The sequence below is a fragment of the Oryza glaberrima genome, chromosome 6 (genome assembly GCF_000147395.1).
Source record: "Oryza glaberrima chromosome 6, OglaRS2, whole genome shotgun sequence".
NCBI classification, from domain to species: Eukaryota; Viridiplantae; Streptophyta; class Magnoliopsida; order Poales; family Poaceae; genus Oryza; species Oryza glaberrima.
The window spans coordinates 16942383-16960414 of NC_068331.1; the positions used below are offsets into that span (position 1 = coordinate 16942383).

Below are 18032 nucleotides of genomic sequence, written 5' to 3' on the forward strand. Positions count from 1 at the left end.
GTCATAAAAACAGAACGATGAACTTTTATCGCTGCAGAGCATTATAGGAACTTTTATCGCTGCAGAGCATTATAGGATAATTTGTATTCGATGTTCTTTTCAGCACTATAATCTCGTCCAGTTCTCCCTTATGTTTTACAAATCCGTACAACCTTTGCTGTTTCAGTCTGTTGGTATCACAGCTGAAAACTTAGGCATTCTCCAGATTAATTTCCTGCCAAAAGAAATGTTTTACAACCTTTGAATATGCTGTTTCAGTTTTTTGCTAACATCACAGCTGAAAAGATTTCTCCATATTAATTTCCCGCCAAAAGGAATGTTTACCATATTTCAGCAGTTGCTAGTGACCTCAAAAGAGTGAAGGAATACGCTTTAACTATCTAATCAGCTTTCCTATTCTGCAAAAAAATGAACCCAGGCTTCCAGGCATGCAACTATATGCAGTTCCTATTATGCCTCTGTTTTCGGGTTATAGATCGTCCCAGGCGAAGCCGTCGTGCCGTGAGAGCATCAAGCAAGACATCCAATGAACACTCCACAGCTTCAGCCTGCTTTCCCAGCTCAAAGGCACCGAGCTCGGACCGCATATCCAATTCCCAGAGGAGGCCAGAAGCTGCTGCTGCGGTGCACGTACGATCCCACGCTGGCTGCGGTCTAATATGAGAGCAATGTCAACAGAAGTGAGTTGCAGGCAGCCAAAGAAGAAAATTGTTTAAAGCAATAATGTAGGAAGAACTTGTGTCACCTCACCTTAGCTTATGCATGACTGAGGCGCTAAGCGTAGACAGTGAGATACAAGGTATGTCTTCCTCTCCCCATATTGCAGTCCATCTCTCCTGTATAAAACGTTAACATTAGGGTTTACTTAGCTGAACAAACTGGATGTAGTTGTGTTCCGTTTTATCTACTTGTTGCATAAGCATTAGAGCTTTGAGGAATACAGAGTTCCCAAATGCTGAGATGACAACAAATTATCGCTGTCTAAAGATATTAGGACAATTGGCTGAGACTTAAATGGAAGTGACCGAAATCAGAGTCAAGCATCAGAGTCAAAAGAAACCTGCCTGATAAAGGTGCTCATGTTGTACAATCAAGTAGTCCACCAATGGACCTGTTTGGGGTGGCTACTGGCTAGTGCTTCCTCAATCCTCAGAAGCTTCCTTTTGGTTGTCTGCCCTTAGGAACCTTTAGAAGCCAAGCTAGAAACCCATCCATTTTTGGTCTGAGCTAGCTTCTTTTTGTTCATTTATAGTGCTCGCTTGCCTTAAACTTTCTTTTGTAGTAATTCACTTGATGTATTAAGTTTGGTGATGAGTTGATCGCACGAGAATATTGTTTTCTTTTTGACAAAATTAAAAAGTGAAACATCAATGGTGCAGAATCACTATCAAAACAACAATGAAATATCATTTGATTTCATCTACAAATTGCAAACACATCTGCAAAAGAACCATTCATGTTGAGTGGTTTGATCTGGGCTCACAGACCCAATAATTCTTCCTTTATTTGATAAAGGGATCATGGCCATTTTTTTTTCTACCAGCACAATTTACCAAATCAATCAAAAAATCTCTGCAAGTCATCGCATAAGAAAATATCTACTTCTAATACCACCCATTTGCATCAGTTTCAGGTTTGGAGAAAATACAGTTTGGAACCCAGCCAAAAAGGCCCTTGCCATTGAAGACAATTAAAATTTCTCCTTTGGAAAAAAGCAAATTAGATCATTAATCTCAATCTTTCTTTTGTGGCCAAGATGATACAAGCCCAAACCTGTTCTATACTGTGAATGGGATCTGGAATTTGTCTGAGATTTCGAGTAATGGTGCAGGGTGCTGGACTTTGTGATCTTATCAAGAATACTTTTCAAATCTAAGTGGGAAAAAGTACGAATTACCCCCCTGAACTATCGTGACAGTACGAATTATCCCCCCGAACCACAAAACCGGACATTTTACACCCTAAACTTTCTAAACCGGATAAATTACCCCCCTAATACAAACTGGAGTGGTTTTACATCTATGTGGCGTCCACGTGGCAATCCGATCAGAAAAAAATAATAAAAATAATTAATGGGCCCACGTGTCATCTCTTCACGCTGTCTCTATCTCTCTCATATGCTCAATACGAGGCGAGTGGAGTGCGTGTCCTACTCATCCACGTAACCACATGCTCCAATTCCATCTCAAGGATCAAGCAATCCCGGACGCCGCCGATGGCCTCGCGCTCGCGGTGGTAGTCGCTGGCGGCGAGCGCGCTGATCCAGTGCTTTGCGGGGAGCTCCTACTGCTTCGCCGTCTACTCCTCGGCGCTCAAGGCCTCCCAATCCTATGGCCAGTCCGCCCTCAACAAGGTCGCCTTCTTCAAGGACGTCGGCGCCAACGCCGGCGCCACCTCGTCTAGGCAGCCGGCGGCGGTGGCGGACCAGGCAGCCATAGGTGGAGGCGGCAGGCAGCCGGCGGCGGAGGCGGACCGCGGCCACACTCCACCTCGACGCCGTTCTGCGTCACCACGGCGAGGAAGCTCGTGTCCTGGTGCGCAGGGAGCCCCAGCCTCCCGCCGACCTCCACCCCACTGCCAGGCGCCACGTACTCCGACAGCCGAAGCATGAACGCCGTCGCCGCTGCCTGCGCCTCCCCGGCCTCCGCCGACGTCGCACCGCCGCCTCCAGCGCCTCCACCGTCGCACCATCCGCCGCACCGCAGCCTCCACCGCTGCCAGCTTCTCCGCGTACGCAAGCACCGCCTCCTCCGGGAACGCGGCGGCCGGCCACATCCAGGCGGCGAAGGCGCGGACGGCGTCGGGGGAGAGCAGGTCGGCGATGGCCAGGCTCTCGTAGGGCAGGCTGGGGATGTTGCCGACGTAGCCCATGACGAGCTCCACGGAGACGGAGGCACGCCGGTTCTCTCCTCTACTCTCCTCTTCACGCGCGCCGCGGCGCCGACGCGGCCCTTTCTACGACTCCCGCAACCATCTCCCCACTGTCAGGAGCCGCAGCGGCGAGCCGATGCGCGAGTGGTCGTGAGGAGGCAGTCGCATGAACGGGACCATGCCGGCGCCTAGTCGGCCTTCGCCTCCGTCGTCGGCCGCCATTGCCTGCCTGCGGTGCCGCCTGCCTGAGCGTGCACACGGGAGAGAGAGGGGTATGACAGGTGGGACCAAGGAAGGCATTTTTATTTTTATTTGCTGACTGGATTGCCACGTAGACGCCACGTGTGCAAACTCAAGTGAAAACCGCTCAAAACAGTGTTGAGGGGGGTAATTCGTCCGGTATTAAAAGTTGGGGGTGAGTAATGTCTGGTTTTTGGGTTCAAGGGGGTAATTCGATTGACCGCGATAGTTCAGGGGGTAATTCGTACTTTTTCCAATGATACAACAGAGTTAGCGAAAACTCAAGCAATGATATTTCTTAGGAATTACTAATTATCCTAAAACTTTCAAGAATATTAATATGTATTAGGTATGTGATATACTTTGTTATCATTTTATTCAAATATGGGTATACTGTCTACAGATTATCTGGATATATTATTCCAATATAGGTATGTTGTCTAGGCATTTTTAGGATAAAAATTAAGAGAGTAATTGGTTTTTTCTAATTGCCAATGAGGTTTTTTATTTTCAAATATTTCTTATCTTTATATATAATGTACTCTTACTGATAATACATGTAATTGGACTTGGCTACTAGTATGCATCACATTACAACACGTCGAGGAAATAACAACCTTCACATTTGCTTGAATAAAAAGTTAGTCCTCTCTAATCGTATTGTAATCAATCATCAAAATCATTAGGGGCCTAGATGCACTTCCAATCTCTCCATTTTTGCTGATTGATGACAATACGATTAGATCACAAGAGAGAATGAATATAATAGATGATTTTGGTGCAAAGGTTTAGTGAAAGCTCCCCCTCAAAGTGTGCATTAAAGCAAGTGAAGAGCTCCCCGTAAATCTTTGCATCCACATTGAATCTCACAAGACAACAAATATATCACATTTTACTCATCACATACATCACTTCATATGCATAATAACCATTACATCTCATCACAAGCACAATATAAAGGAAATGAGACATTGCATCACATTAATCATAAAACATAATAATATCCATTACATTCCAAACATCCATAATTAAACAATAAGGTCTTACAATAACATTAAACTAACTCAAGAACCACACATAGTCTTATACAAAGAAAAACCAACTATGATCGACCATAATAAAAGGATAGATATTCTCCCTTTTTGGCATCGAAGCACCAAAAAGAGAGGACGAAGAGAGAAACTCAGACAAACGGCGCCTGGGAGGATCCTCAAGAGAAGGATAGCGAAAGCCATGGCCAAAACCGAAGAAATCGTAATCCGGAGGCATCCCAGCAAAAGGATCCTCGATCTCTTCCTACCCATGCTCATCGGGCTCGGCCTCAAAGCCCGGAGGGGAGGGAGAGACATCCACGTGAAAATGCTCGTTGAGCTGCGCTTGCATGTTCTTGACGCGCCGAGCCGTCTTCTTGACCTCGTTCCACGCTCTGCGGTTCTTTTTGGCCTCCGCAGAGCAAAGGCCAAAGAGACTCAGTAAAATGCGGAATAAGGGAGACTGCTCACAACGAGCCACAAGAGAGGGACGCTCACGAGGTAGTAGGAGGCTGAGAGGATGTGGAGGGGATGTCCTGAGGCACAGAACAACGCTTGGGTAAGCGCAGGGAGAGATGTATGTGGCTCCTCACATACAAACTGAAGCTGAGAGATGTGCTCAATCATCCGCATCAGGTGAGGAGCATATGGGAGCCCCCTCTTGTACTGAAGAGATGCCATGCGGATTTCCTCCCAAACAAATTGAAATACATGAAAAGGACGACAAGGAGGATTGAACCTAAGGAGCACGGAGCGGGAGTAATGGTTGATGTTGTTTGCATCACCATCCTTGAGAGTCAGAGTCCGCCTCAAGATGCGGTTGAGGTAGATGCGAAACCCTACAGTTTGAGAGTCAGAGTCCGCATCTACCTCAACCACATCTTGAGGCGGACTCTGACTCCCAAGGATGGTGATGCAAACAACATCAACCATTACTCCCGCTCCGTGCTCCTCAGGTTCAATCCTCCCTGTCGTCCCTTTTCATGTATTTCAATTTGTTTGGGAGGAAATCTGCATGGCATCTCTTCAGTACAAGAGGGGGCTTCGATATGCTCCTCACCTGATGCGGATGATTGAGCACGCCTCTCAGCTTCAGTTTGTATGTGAGGAGTCACATACATCTCTCTCCATGCGCGCAGGGCCGGTCCTGAGTTTTCAGGGCCCCAGTGCGAAACTAAATGTAGGGGCCCTTAACATACTACTACAAAACAAACAATTAAGCGCTAATGCCCGCGACGCCGTGCGTCGAGATGACCTACATATGTTTATGTTTTGATATCGAGAGATTAGACAGCAGCAATTATATTAATAATTGGGCTACGGAGATGGTGTATTGGTGTGCTGATTACTAACCTTGCGGAGGGGAAGGCAGGCGATGGAGGCTTAGGAGATGCCGAGCAGCAGCGACGCAGTAGATTGCGTCGTCGCTGAGCAGCTGGCAGCAGCAACAAGGGAGATTGCGTCGGTGCCGAGCAGCTGGTGATGGCCATGGAGTGAATTACGTCGGCACCGGCCGCCGGCGACACGCGATGCAGTTTCGATTTTTGGCTTTTCGCCAATTCGCCATCGCCCGGTCGCCAAGCGCTGAGCGCGTGCGCGTGAAGAGTAGAGGAGGGGATGTGGGCGGCGGCTATCAGGCGCGTTTCTGTTTTCTTTTCACCGCGGGGCGCTTCGCTTTCCAGCTTCCGCGCATGCATGCGCTCAATCTGCGGCCCAGGGACGCGGGAGGGAGGGGGGTGGGGGCCCCTGCAATCTGGGGGCCCAGATCGGCGGCACCGCTCGCCCCCCGCCAGGGCCAGCCCTGCATGCGCGGCTGCCCACTGCTTCGCCCGCTCACGAGCTGCCTCCCTCGTCAGCTCATCATCGGTGTTGTCGGAGGCGGAGACAGAGCTATTGGTGCTACTGTCGCGCAAAGCCTTGAGCTCTGCCGCCGCCGCACGCGCTGCATCTGCCGCTGCCGCTGCTTCCACTTCTACCCTTGCCGCCGCCAATTCCGCCGCCACCAGCCTTGATGCCCTCGCTACCATCGCAGAAGTCTCTGCCGCCGCTCGCTCGTGTTCCCCTACCGCGGCGAGCTCGGCCTCCTGCCGGAGCCGCGTGCTCGAGGCGACCGAGCGCTGAGACTGTCCTACGGACATGGCACGCTACTGGGAGGCTGCTGCGTGGGGAAGAGGCTGCCTCTGATGAGCTGCTACTTGTCAGCACTGGGGAAGAGGGATGAGCAGGAACAGTCGGTGTTCCTGCTGCCGGCTGAGGACAGAGGGGAGCTCAAGAAGGGGATGAGCAAGAGATGTCTAGGCTACAGGATAGAATGGCTCTGATACCACTTGTTAGTAGCAAAATCTTTACTCTCTGAGAGGATGGCGCTAGGAGAGTTGGGGCAATTTTCTGTTTATTTTCTCATGAATGCCATACCATCTCGGGGGAGGGTGGGATACATATTTATAGCTGGTAGCTGGCTGGCTGCAGCTAGTCTAGAGCATCCTAGAGCTAGTCTAGATGCTGTCCTAGAAAGTGAAAAAGGAAGATGCTGTCCAAGAGCATCTAAAACAGAAAGTGAAAAAGAAGATTATGCCTAGAGCATCCTAAAAGCTGAAAAAGTAAAAAGATACAAAGACTAATCAGCCACAAGACTTATTCCATCAAACCATAAGGTTGACCTTAGAGATGGTCAGAGTCAAGATGTGCTATAAGGATCAACAGCGTACTCCCTCCGTTTCAAATTATTTGTCGTTTCAAGGTTTGTCCTAAGTCAAACATGTCTATCTTTGACCATTAATTTTTAGAAAATTGTGTAGTTTAACATGTGAATTATATATTATAGAAGTATTTCTCATGGTGAATCTAAAAATATAAATCTTATAATGTTAAACTATACTCCCTCCATTCCATAATATAAGGCAGAACCACTTTTCTTAGATGTTCCATAATATAAGGCATGCATGCAAGCATGCAATTAACTATGACATATCTCTATTAAATTACTACTTTTTTAAAATATTCCACTCTCTATGTTATCTAATCCTATTGGATGCATGCATTATATTTATTAGGATGATCTAAACTATAAGATGATAATAATTATTTCTTGGTCTTTGGGTTAATGGTGGTTGTGCCTTATATTTTGGAATGGAGGGAGTATGAGTTTATAGAAATTGATGGTCAAAGATTAAAATGTTTGACTTAGTACAAATATAGAACAAGTAATTTGAAACAGAGGGAGTACCATATTTGTTTTCAATTCTGCTTTGCTTTCATCAGCCTTATTATGAGTTTGCCAAAGGGCAGCCTCATATTCAATATACTCTCCTCCCTTGAAGATTGTCTTATGTTGATGCAAGAGTAAGGATAGATGTCTTATTCTTCAGTGTTGACATAGAATGACTGTAGACCCTCTTCTCTCTTGTAGTTAGCCTTATTTATTCCAATTCCTAATATATACCATAAATCAAAGCCCTTTTAGCGCAAGGTTCTCTCCTCCGAATACAATTCTCACTAATAGGAGTAACTATATGCCAATGTGCCAATAATTGTAGAAGACTTTATTATTATCCTAAATAGGCGGCAATAGGCCCATCAAGAAAAAGTCTGACTAATAAATAGTAATATAGCTAGTTGCCACACATAGACTTGAGGTAAGGGCTTACTCATCCTAGTCTTCTCTTTAGTACACTACTTAGTTATAAGTTATAGGATCAGAATGAGATTTTCTTTGAACGCCGTTATGGGGAGTGAGAAAGCAAGCTAGACACGAAAACTCAGGATAGACAAAGGAAAACTCGGGATAGATGCGCTGCTTTTCTAGCTTTGGTTGGAAATAGAAAAGTAAGTTATAGGGCCCATGCAGCATTCCCTCAAATAGCAGTTTTTTTTTTGTCTGAAGAAAAGTTGCTATTAATAACAGTCTTCCCTCTTTCATAAGGCTCTAAGGCTGAGTTCGGGAGCGAGGGTTGGGAACCCTCACTCCCAACACGCAAAACGGAGCGACGATCAGTGCATGATTTATTAAGTATTAGCTAAAATAAACTTGAAAAATGGATTAATATGATTTTTTAAAGCAACTTTCCTATAGAATTTTTTTTTGCAAAATACGCACCGTTTAGTAGTTTGGGAAGCGTGTGCGCGGAAAACGAGAGAGTTGAGTTGGGAAAGGTTGGGGAAGAACACAGCCTAACTTGTGTATGGAATCAGGGAGCTACAGTTGTTTCCCGCCCCTTCTGTTCAGATCAGATACTATTCTCTACGGAAATTGAAAGAATTCTTTGATAAGATAAAAAAAATTAATTCACCATGGTAATATCTCATAACCCTGTTATGTTCAAGTGTACTATAATAAGAATTTCAATAAAAAAGATTGAAGCTCACATAATTGTGTGTCAGTGTCACTCTATGTACTTGGCAGTATTATGACTCCCTACTACAGTGAAAAAACAGTATATTCCAAAAGTGATCTTGATCTGGAGAATGAAGATGGTGAACAATTATATTCTATCTACAAAAGATCTCTTTCCAGGTTTCCTTTCTGTTTTGTTTCCCTTCAATCTTCATGCTTCAATTATTTGTTATTAAGTTACCAAGTTTTCCACTCTTTCTTTAATTATGATTCCTGATGACTATGGATGGAATAATTTCATGGGAAGAATTAATTCCAAAAGAGGAAGTGAAGTCGGGGCAAATGAGGAAAACGTCCTACAGCTTCGTCATTGGGCTTCTCTTAGAGGGCAGACACTTTGTAGAACAGGTAGTTTGATCATACCATCTGCCTTATCTTATCAAATAAGGATGATTTGGCTGACTCCCTGTTATATTTGTTTTCTTTTTCCGTGAATCATGATGTAGCATCAAGCATTCCTTGACATGGTTTTTCAATCTAGTAAGCCTCTTCAGATTCCAGGTGGAGCATTATTTTTAGTTCCTTCAAAAATAGTCCTGAATCTGGAAGACTTTACCTAGCTAATAGTGGACTGAGTTTTCAATTATGAAGCAAGCATGGATGAGGGGGAATAGTGCAATTCAAGAAGCTATGGGATCTCAGTCAATTGTGCAGCTAGGTCTTTTGATGACCTTAGCCAAGACTGAACTAGCAAGAGGTTTCAGAAGCACCCTGGGTGATTTCATAATCATGACGCTTCAGCTCTGTTCAGTGTTCTTCACTTTCTACCTTGGGACCAAGTCACATTATTTTCGACACACAATTCTCCATGGTGGTGCAAAATATAGAGCAACTGGCAGATGTTTTTTTGTTCGCCATGTAAGGTTGACTGAGAAATACAGAATGTACTTCAGAAGCCACTTTGTGAAAGGACTTGAGCTGATGTTGCTGCTAGTAGTCTATCAGTTTTAAGGTGATGTTGCTACGGATTCATCTGCCTATATACTTCTGACATCATCAATATAGCTCTTGGTTATCACTTGGCTCTTCAATCCATCAGGATTTGATTGGCAGAAAATGGTAGATGACTGGAATGACTGGACCAAGTGGATTAGCAGTCGAAGTGGCATTGGGGTTCCTGCTAACAAAGCTTAGGAATCCTGATGGGAGGAGAAGCAGAAACATTTACAGTCTACAGGTCTACTGGGCTGTTTCTGGGAGATCATACTATCTCTCAGATTCTTCATGCTCCAATACTGTATGTCTGTATCATGTATCACTGAACAAATGCACCTAGACACATATGTTGCTACTTTCCAGACACACAAAAATCAGAATTACTTACTTAACTAGGCAATGAGCCCACCCAACTACCTATACGGAAATCGGAATTATCTATAATTTAATTACGCAATGAGCTCACTGGAGCTTTCAGTTGTTTTAGTAAACTATCTAGTCTGAATCATGGTATCAAGATAACATGAACAAATAATGTTTAGATGTAAACAGAAATCCAGACTAAAGAGGGAGTGCATTACGTTGAATGTGAAACTCACTGAACTAACCTTGAGCCTTCTGTATAATGCAGCAGAATTACTCCATGTACCATCAAGCAAAACAAAGTTAAAAGGTTCATCTTTCACATCCTACATTGCAAAAGATATTTCATTATTTCATCCATACTTATTTACATGATGTTTTAGAATGTGCAGCGAACCTATTTGGATGTGCCATGTGCAGATGACATTGTGTAGATGTCTCATAAAGGTAATCTTTGAGAACTTATAACTAGAAAAAGGAATGGTCAAATGGGTGTGGGTAATTGATATCTTATTGATGTCTTAAAATGAGAAGTAAGAAAGCATGGAGGAAGTACCATGTTACTTCTACAAGAAAATACTTGTTCTTACTGCATTAGCATGGGAAACCAGTTACCCCAAACACCATCAGTACTTATCATGTTGGATAAAAGGAGGTGATTGGAAAAACAGATCCTCCAAAGAAGGCAGCATTGTTTATGCTATAGAAACTTTACTAAAGATGGGTGTGCAACAGTGCAACTTATTAATACACAGCTTAAAGAACAGAATACATACCTCCTCCGGATGATCACAACTCAAGTTCAAACCATCAAATTTAAGATCTTTGACAGACATGGGGGTTGTACTCTTATTCGGATATAGAAAGGAAACCTTTCCCTTTCCTGGCAAAAACCATATCAGAATGGAAATATACAGTATTTAAACATGAAGTGCACAGATACATATATCCTTGCTAAATATAGCAGGGCGAGTAGAGATATTAGACGAAAAATTAATGAAATAATCTTCCATGGGCCACAAGAAAATTAATTCAAATCTTATTTCTATTACTAGTTCATACATTTTTACTTCTGGTTTGGATTTGTTTCTGTGAAACACTACCCTAGTTGTTCAATGCGCCAACAGGTTCAAAACAGCAGCCACGAAGACAACTTCCAATATGCAACAGTATATTCATTTATGCAATGATTAAAATAGAAGGATAGAATGCAAACAGAAAAGGAACATCGATAATGCAAATATTTTCAGTACAAGCAATGCATTGATGAAATAACAAAGAAAAGATCCCCTGGTCATTAGATTGTCAGTAAATGTGGACATTTTTAAGCTCCTTCTAAATTAAAAATGCCACTCAATATGTGAAGAGGGTTGGGACAGGAATACACTTATCTAGACACTAGCACAGAGAATTCCAAACGAGCAAATATAATCTTTTACTAAGCATTTGCATTTCTAAAGAAAGGTATGTTGCAGTGTAATCACTAGCATAATTTGTGTAGTTCGCACTAATTCCCTGCCCCTTCCAAGAAGAATACTTAACAGCAGTTGAGAGTCTAAAGGCCAGTTATGTTTCCAGATCATAAACAAGAGCTTAAACTTTAAACACATCAGGAGAGATTGTGCGCGCCAAAGAAGCTTAAGAGAAAAAAAACGTTGAACAAGCATGCTAAGTGAAGCTAATGTAAACTACTATACAGAAAATGGGAGCTCCTGAAAGCATTTAATATACTTTTTTAATGTAACTGATTTCATATGTTTAACAGATGAAAGTTGGCATTGACTTTTGTAACAACCTGAACGCTGGAAAGCATCCCACATAATGTCTTCGTGCTCTTGGATGCCAAAGAGACACAAGGGTGCAGCTTGGATGCCAAATACTTGCCATAGTAACTTTCCGGTATTGTTTTGGCGCAAAAAGTCCTGCAACAATAGATTATTAGAGATACTGGCATACCCAGAAGAAAGAACAGAACAAGAAATTCAACATAAACCCCTTTGAAGAGACCTTCGGATGCATATATAGCCAGAATCTAATTCCCTGCCATAGATTGCAAGAACCAAGCTTCGCACACATACAATCTTCCATTGGCAGCCAACACTGTAGTTTTAAGAGGTAGGCAGATCAGGCAAACTGTGGGAGATGAAGAAGAGCAAAGAAAGGGCACATAAATGTTAGTAGCAAAAATAAGCTTCAGTTGAATAAACCATTAAGGCCTGATTGCTGCATTGTGTATAATCGCTGCAAAAAGAAGTGATTGACAAGATGTGCATATACTAGCTGACACTGTCACATCACCTTCTGGCACAGATATCCTCTACTCCCTAGCAAGCGGCAAGCAATCTGCCGCGCGGAGAAGTACTGCAGCTTCTTGTCCGAGTCGGCGAGCGTCTGGTAGACAGCCCTGTGCTTCTTGTCCTCCATGTCTTTGAAATCACCCTATGAGTAACCAGTTCAAGAAACAAGCAAACCATGAGCCGATATCAGTTTCAATTCCTGCAAAGCTGTATCACCTCGGGAATCTGCAAGCAGCATCCAGGACGTGGAAGGGGATTGAGATGAAGCCAACAAGCCGTTTACCTTAATCTTGGAGCCGACGCCGCCGAAGCGCATCTTCTGGCCAGCCTCGGCCTCCATCTCGAGAAGCTCGCCGACGACGGCGGCCACCGCGGCCGGGAGCGGCGAGGAGGTGCCCCACCGCCTCCACTCCTCCGCGGTGACCTCGCCGGGGCCGGTGACGGGCGGGAGGGCCTCCTCCTCAGCCTCTTCGGCCGCCGGCTCCGCGGAGAAGGCCATGGCAGAGCGCGGGGGAGCAGGGTGGGTGGGGGGCTGGAGGAGGTGGGGGCGAGGGGGAGGGGGAGGGGGAGGGAGGCGGCGATGGAGGAAGGCGAGGGCACGCACGGAGGAGGGAGAAACCAGCATCTCTGCCCGCTGTATTTTTTAATGCTCTTCGGATCGGCCAGCAGGCGGCGGCGGCAGCAGCAGCAGCGCAACTGTCGACTCCACTAGTCAGGATTCCACTTTTCCATTCTATGAAAGGCAAAGCAATATCTTGATTTGGAGAAAAAACATAAAAATTATAGAGAATTTTAATCTTATAGAAAAAAATTTTTATAATGTCTTTAAATCAAATGATTGAATTATATTCAATTCTTTAAAATTCATATGGAATATACAATCCTACAGAGATTTCGTAGAAAACTTAGCGAGAGCTTAAACCTCTTAGAAAATTTCCTTCGAATCTATCTCTCTCATCTGATTCCTATGTTTTTTCTACGGTCCAATTAAACAGTTATTCCTGTGTTTTTCCTGTTATTTTACAATTCTCTGTTTTACACTTTCATTCATGTTAGAATCATATGTTTTTCCTATTCCTTCGTTTTTTTATTCCTGCAATTCAAATGAGCCTTAAGAATATTTGGTCTACTTATCACTATTTTAATATTACTCAACATCAAATATTATTGACCGGAAGAATTGTTCTTATCCTCAACATTCATCACAGTCAATAATATCTCATGATATTAGCAATTACTCCATCTATACTAAAATAACTCAATCTAGATGTGACATATACTTATTCAAAATTGTTATAGTGTGATACTTCGTATCTCCAACCCATTATAGCTTTTGTTGTTTTGGAACAAGGAAGTAAGGTCATGTTTAGTTCCTACGCAAAAACATTTCACCATATCATATCGAATATTTGGACGCATGTATGGAGTATTAAATATAGACAAAAAAAACTAATTACACAAATTGCGTGTAAATTGCGAGACAAATCTTTTAAGCCTAACTGCGTCATGATTTGATAATGTGGTGCTACAGTAAACATTTGCTGATGACGAATTAATTAGGTTTAATAATTTCATCTCGCAGTTTACAGGTAGAATCTATGATTTGTTTTGTTACTAGACTATGTTTAATACTTCAAATGTGTGTCCGTATATCCGATGTGATACGCCAAAAATTTCACCCCTAAACTAAAAAGGGCCTAAATCGTTTGTAATTGGTCTGAGTCATGGTTTAAAGCATTCAATCTGAACCGAAATTGTTGGTTTGGCTTCTCTAGCACTACCTCCATCCAAGAATATAACATCTTTTAGTTATGAATCTGAACAAGTGCAAATCCAGATTTGGAGTTAAAAGTTACTTCCTCCGTTTCATATTATAAGACTTTCTAGTATTGCCCACATTAATATAGATGTTAATGAATCTAGACTCCATTTCATATTATAAGACTTTCTAGCATTGCCCATATTAATATAGATGTTAATGAATCTAGACTCCATTTCATATTATAAGACTTTCTAGCATTGTCCACATTAATATAGATGTTAATGAATCTAGACCACATCTATATGAATGTGGGTAATGCTAGAAAGTCTTATAATATGAAACGGAGGGAGTACTACTATATTTTAGGAATTTTGAATGGAGGTAAGGTTGAGAAGTAGTTTACCCCGAGACGTAGTCAGGAGCGACCGCTTAACCAACTAACCTAGGGAACTAGGTGGCAAAGCTAAGACTAAGGTCTGGTTCGATCTAAGATGTCCGGCTAAACAAAACTGTGACATAGAAAACACGGCCAATAATTAATACATGATTAATTAAGTATTAACTATTATCAATTTTAAAATACATTAATTTGATTTTCAAATAAATTTTGATATAATTTTTTTTAGAAAAGCGTTGTTTAGCATATCAGGAGGCATGTTCACAAATCACAGTAAACAAAGTAGTAGATTCCAAATAGCACAAACAAATTAATCCTAAGAGCTAAATTGGAAAAGTTATACATAACCACAACCAAACAATAATTGTTCAACTTGCTAGTTGTAGCCAATTAACCTAAGCTTTTAATTGTTAGACATTGTTTAACCCATTTAGAGCCTTGAAATCTGTTAATGTTAATATATGAATTGGCTAAATGAATTAATATCCAACTCTACTCGAGCCAAACCTAGTCTTTCTCGTCCTTATAGAACAGCACATACAAAATATTATATCATCATCAAATATCCAGCGATATCTACTTGCGTGTTGCACGTACCTATAAGAATAAGTCGGTAGATGTTTTTTTTACCACCTTTATTCATCACCTACTATATTATTGATGCACTAGTCATCAATATCATCATGTCGATATGCAACCAACCAACCAAATTCAACATGCCTACTAACTTAAGTTATAAAATTAATAAAAATAGGTTGCGATTCCTCTCTCTGTGTTATATTAAACATGTTTTTTTTTGCTAGTTCACATATACATATATTTGGTGTTTTTTTAGATAATGGAAATGGATTACATCTCCGGCTTCTGTCATAAGACACACAACAGTAAATTTGTTAAGAAAAAGGTAAATATAAAAATAAATAAATAATGAGAAATAAGGTGATGGGACAAATCCCCAACTCCCCTTTATTATTGACTAGCGTTAAACTCTATAGATTTTTTAGCTAGAATTCTAATGGAACTATGCCACTTATAGTGAAATAAGAGACCCTTGGCTACCGACTTTAAGAGTGTAGCATCATTGCGTATAGTATCCTACTCCTTAGCAATTTGTGCTTTCCATCAATCACACAAAAGATCTTTTTATCACGACTGACATGCATTTTTTTAACTGATTTTTTCACCCGCAAGTACTTTTATTTCCCAAGAAATATGTGCTAAATGGAATGCCCATCACCAATAGCCTATTTACTCCCTTTATGGAACTTATATAAAATTAAGATAACCTAGTGCAACTTACTATTACGATTTGCTATGAATTACCCTATGCGAGGTTGGAAAAATAGGCAATATATTTAGTGAATAATAAGCCTATTCCGTGCAGCACCACTACTATCTGTAGTTTGAAATCAAAAGGATGTACTAAAAAAATATCCTTTTGTTTGTAAGCTTTGCTCTATTGAATGCCTGCTACTTGCTTGATTTTCTCTTTGATCATAAAACTTGACGTTTATGATAAAATTTGATTAAATTTTTGAAAACTCCGACTGTAAATAATTTCTATAATGCTTAGTTTTTTTTAAAAAAAGGTACTTTAGATTTTTCCTCGAAAGTACTATCATAGTATTTTGAACCTAATAGATTTTATAAACTTTTAAATATAACATTGATGATCATAAATGTCAAATATTTCTAATCAAATAGAGGACCATGTAAAAGACTTGCATAAAATTAAATCAAAACAAAACAAACACATAAATGAAAATTGAAGGAGCAACAAAATCTTCGGTATTTACACAAGTACCTAGGAGTTGTTTGGTTGGGTCGTTTTTGGCCCGTATCAGTTCCCACCGTGAATAGATCACGTTACACTCGTTTGTTTCAGATGGACCGTAATCGGATAGCCCGCAAACGAATTCCGGCCCAATACAAATCTGATTACGCTCCTAGACGGGTGGAATGTGATACCGATATGGAGAGGAGAGCGTGACCTAGCACCGCCAAATCGAGCGCCACCGCCACTACTGCCTCGCAGCGCACGCGTCGCCGACGCCGCCCCAACACCCCGCGTCTGTTGCCGACGTCGCCTCCTCACCCCGCGCCCGTCGCCAGCGCCGCTCCCTCCCACTGCACGCTCCACTGCTCCCCCGTCTCGTGCGCTCCTCCACCACCGCTTGGCCAACCCGGTGCGTCGGTGCTCCCCACATCCAGGAGTTCTGCCTCCGGAGTCCCTCCTACCCCGTCCAATGTGCGTTGCCACCTCCCTGGAGTTCCACCTCCTTGGCGATTGGATCTTGACGGGAAGAACTCCATGGAAACTGGATCTTGACGGGAAGGGCAAGGACGTGCAGCAGGAGGCTAGTCGGAGATTCTGCTGCCATCAACTACATTCGTCTTTCGTCGTTGCCGCCGTCGAACGATCACCTCGCCAGTGAGAACCCTCCCCCTACTGAAACCACCTTATTTTATGGTGATATACCTGTGATGCTGGTGAGTGATGATCTTGTGTTAGTCTTCTAAAAAATCATGTAGTAGTTTATACAAGTAAATCACATGTGTTCCTGCCTCATATCTGTTTGCCTCACATGGGTTATGTAGAATCTATTTGCCTCGATTGCATGAAAGTTGAACATCAGTACATGGTTCTTTTTTTTTTTTGAGTGTAGGGAAGTTGGACCAACTCATTTTACTATCTAGATTTTGAGAATTTTGATTTTCATTACTGCCAGGTGATATATTATTTTGCACAATATTAGATTGGGGAAAAAAGTTTTGCGTATTGCCTGTTTGACAGAATATGTTCCAGTAGTTAAATATGTTCTAGTAAAACATCACATACATGTAAATATGCTCCTTGAATGGATGCTTGATATTGTGTTCTGGTGAATTACTTATGTTTAGCAACAAAAATAAATTTGTACTGTCTTTTGTTTGAATGGTAGCTTGATGTGTTATGCATGCTAGCAGGATATATTCTGGACATAGGGTTAATGCTTTTGTTTTATATATTTGTAGAGTGCTATGGCTCGCCTTCCCTTAAGTAACAAAACGCAGAGAAGGCAATGGCTGAGGAGGACCCACTACAAAAATTTCACAACGAAGCTATTCTTGAGTGTCAAAAGCTTGGATTGACTGGTATTGAAGTTGTCAATGTTGCAGCTGCTTTTGTAAAAGTGCCGGCTCAAATGAGTATGCTTCTCGCTCTTTCAGAGTCTCTCAGGAGGGAGTACGTGCTAAAAATACTTGCTGGTAATTCACTTGATCACTCTTGTAGCGTTGCAACTGCAACAGGCAACATATCACTTTATTTTGAGATCATTAATTGTAAGCATATTGCTCTTTACCACTTAGCATTTCATATATGCATTCATATTATTTGCCTTGCACTAGTATAATGCATCAATGGGCCCAGCTGTCCATCTCAATGCTATAGTAATATCATATTCACTTCTAACTGGGGTATGTGCTTGGTCTTGCTTACTTGCATACACCTAACAGGGAGTTTTTGTACTCCTAAAGTTAAAAAATGCTACCTATTTCTGAATATCATATATGGCTTGTATGAGCAAGAATATTCTTAATTTGGTATGATGCTGAGCACTATATATATTCTTTCACCTAATGTTTCTTTCACTAATTTCTGAAATTTTTTGTTATCAGATGAGGCAAAGAAAAATTGATGTACTGATGTGCTGGCTGTCAAGCAGGATCTACAAGATGTTCATTATCTGTTCTTTAATTA

General features: G+C 42.1%; 1 protein-coding gene across 3 annotated transcripts; it reads right to left on the reverse strand.

Annotated features, from left to right (window-relative positions):
* Positions 1-69: 69 nt before the first annotated feature.
* Positions 70-12798, reverse strand: LOC127777407 (uncharacterized). 3 transcript variants are annotated; one of them, XM_052303992.1, is made up of 8 exons: positions 12415-12793; positions 12133-12273; positions 11842-11934; positions 11630-11756; positions 10611-10717; positions 10053-10160; positions 751-836; positions 70-654 (listed from the first exon to the last, which is right to left on the reverse strand). In XM_052303992.1, exons 1-8 carry the CDS (start codon positions 12754-12756, stop codon positions 435-437), a joined length of 1224 nt encoding a protein of 407 aa, XP_052159952.1. In that variant the 5' UTR covers positions 12757-12793; the 3' UTR covers positions 70-434. The 3 variants fall into 3 exon arrangements, with proteins under 3 accessions (XP_052159952.1, XP_052159953.1, XP_052159954.1); XM_052303993.1 differs by having other exon boundaries at positions 10080-10160; positions 12415-12785; XM_052303994.1 differs by lacking the exons at positions 70-654; positions 751-836 and adding an exon at positions 1068-1339 and having other exon boundaries at positions 10080-10160; positions 12415-12798.
* Positions 12799-18032: the final 5234 nt, after the last annotated feature.